Source organism: Culex quinquefasciatus, chromosome 3 (assembly GCF_015732765.1).
Source record: "Culex quinquefasciatus strain JHB chromosome 3, VPISU_Cqui_1.0_pri_paternal, whole genome shotgun sequence".
In the NCBI taxonomy this organism is placed as follows: Eukaryota; Metazoa; Arthropoda; class Insecta; order Diptera; family Culicidae; genus Culex; species Culex quinquefasciatus.
In genome coordinates, this window is record NC_051863.1 from 117,021,559 (window position 1) to 117,023,952 (window position 2,394).

Consider the following 2,394-nt stretch of genomic DNA (forward strand, 5'->3'; position numbering starts at 1 on the left):
GAATTTCTGGGTTACGAGCTGTCGGATGAAGGAATAAAACCGAAGGAAAGCCGGGTGGCGGCGATTCAATCATTTCGGGAGCCTCAAAATGTTTCAGAACTGCGCAGTTTTCTAGGGCTGGTGACTTATGTCGGTCGCTTCATACCGAGTCTCGCTGACAAGACGGAAAGCCTCAGAACCCTACTTCGTTCAGGAGAGAAATTTTTCTGGTGTGAACAATGCCAACGCAGTTTCGAGGAGATTAAACAAGCAGTCAGTAACACTGACTACCTGGGATATTACGACCCAAGGGATCGCTGTACGGTGATTGCGGATGCGAGTCCAACAGGATTGGGAGCCGTGCTTTTGCAGCACGACAAGTACAGCAACACGAGGATCATTTCATTCGCCAGCAAAACACTAACGGACCTAGAACGGAAGTACTGTCAAACCGAGCGAGAAGCCTTAGGACTTGTGTGGGCAGTGGATAAGTTTCAACTTTACTTGTTGGGGACTCACTTCAAGTTGATCACGGATTGCAAGCCACTTTTATTCCTATTCAAAGAACGAGCTAAACCATGTGCAAGGATCGAAAGGTGGGTTTTGCGACTCCAGTGCTATCGATACGAGGTGGAGTACAAACCGGGACCGGAAAACTTGGCGGATGCCATCTCCAGACTGGCAACTTCGAAGGCGACGGAGTTTGATGTTGCAACGGAAGCCTGCATCTATCAAGTAGCGATCACGGTGGTTCCAGACGCCGTCACGTTGCAGGAGGTGGAACAAGGATCAGCCAAGGATGAAGTTATTCAGGATGTCTTTCGCAGCTTGGAGGAAGGTGCCTGGACGGGCGATACCAGGGAGTTTAAACCGTTCTACACGGAACTATGCAGAGTTGGGAATCTGTTGCTACGAGGCGATCGCTTAGTTATTCCCGAAAGCCTTCGATCACGAACCCTGCAGATAGCACACGAGTCACACCCTGGGATCGAAGTCATGAAAAGGCGGCTGCGATTGAAGGTGTGGTGACCTCGTCTTGACAAAGATGTTGAGAAGTACGTCAAGCAATGCAAGTGTTGTACACTCGTTTCTGGACAAAACCCACCAGAACCCTGCAAACAACGAAGATGCCGGACCGTCCCTGGGCCGACCTCGCCGCGGACTTCCTTGGCCCTTTGCCATCAGGACATAATCTGCTGGTGGTTGTAGACTATTTTAGTCGGTTTACCGAGATCATTGTAATGAAGCAGATAACAGCAGCGCAAACGGTTCGTGCGTTGCATGAAACATTCTGTCGCTTTGGTTTCCCAGAATCCCTGAAGACCGACAACGGACCACAGTTCATAAGCTCCGAGTTACAGAGATTCTGCAGTCAATTTGGAATCGACCACCGAAAGACCACCCCGTATTGGCCACAGGCCAATGGTGAGGTGGAACGCATGAACCGGAATATAGTGAAAAGACTGAAAATCAGCCAGGAAACGGACGGCTCGGATTGGCAGTGGGATCTCCGGATGTTCACGCTCATGCACAACTCAACTCCTCACTCAACAACGGGAGCACCACCTTCGACTCTAATGTTCGGGCGTGTTCTGAAGGATAAACTGCCGGGATTAGTAACAAAAGGGCACAAGATCTTGGAAGAGATCATCGATCGAGACGCGGAGAAGAAACTTAAGGGAGCTGAGTACACGGATAAACGCCGCCAAGCCAGAGCAAGCGAGTTGGAGGTCGGGGACACCGTTGTGGCCAAACGGGTTCATAAGGAGAACAAGTTGTCGACCGCTTTTGACCCAGAAGAACTGACAATCATTGGTAAGACGGGATCAAGCTTAACAGTGAAGTCTCGAGACACAGGAAGGATTTATCAAAGGAATGTCTCTCACTTGAAAAAGATTCCCATAGGTGATATCGGAGGGTAACAATTGGTATTTTAAATGTATATTTTAATAAGGGTTGTTTATTTACATCAGGTCTCGATCAGACGACGGACGCAGAAGGACAACTAGACGGAGCTGAGGATCAACCATCCGATGACGGGGAACAGTCACACCTCAACCCAAGCAATAACGTTGAACTACGACCGCGACGGGCTATGAAACGTCCAGCACACTTCGATGATTACGAAATCAATAATTTGTTTTAAACGCGCAAGAAGTACGACAGTTTCAAACTTCAAATTTAAGCTTATAAATAACTAGGACCTTGACCAACTTTGCATTATTAAATCTGACATTACTTCTAGTCTTAACTCTTCTTAAACTAAGGGAGGAATGTAGTATTGTACATTGAAAACTATCGCACCTTTTATATGCCACATTGGAACCACACCATTTAATATACGTCACAAGTCCAGATAGTATGGCAACACTGACATGCTGGAATAAAACAGTTTACTCTCAACTACGAAACCAA

The 2,394-nt window shown here is 47.5% G+C and overlaps 1 protein-coding gene across 1 annotated transcript; it reads left to right on the forward strand.

Annotated features, from left to right (window-relative positions):
* Positions 1–1,079: 1,079 nt before the first annotated feature.
* LOC119770324 (uncharacterized protein K02A2.6-like) lies at positions 1,080–2,394 on the forward strand. The gene is made up of 2 exons (XM_038264991.1): positions 1,080–1,884; positions 1,953–2,394. Exons 1-2 carry the CDS (start codon positions 1,107–1,109, stop codon positions 2,123–2,125), a joined length of 951 nt encoding a protein of 316 aa, XP_038120919.1. The 5' UTR covers positions 1,080–1,106; the 3' UTR covers positions 2,126–2,394.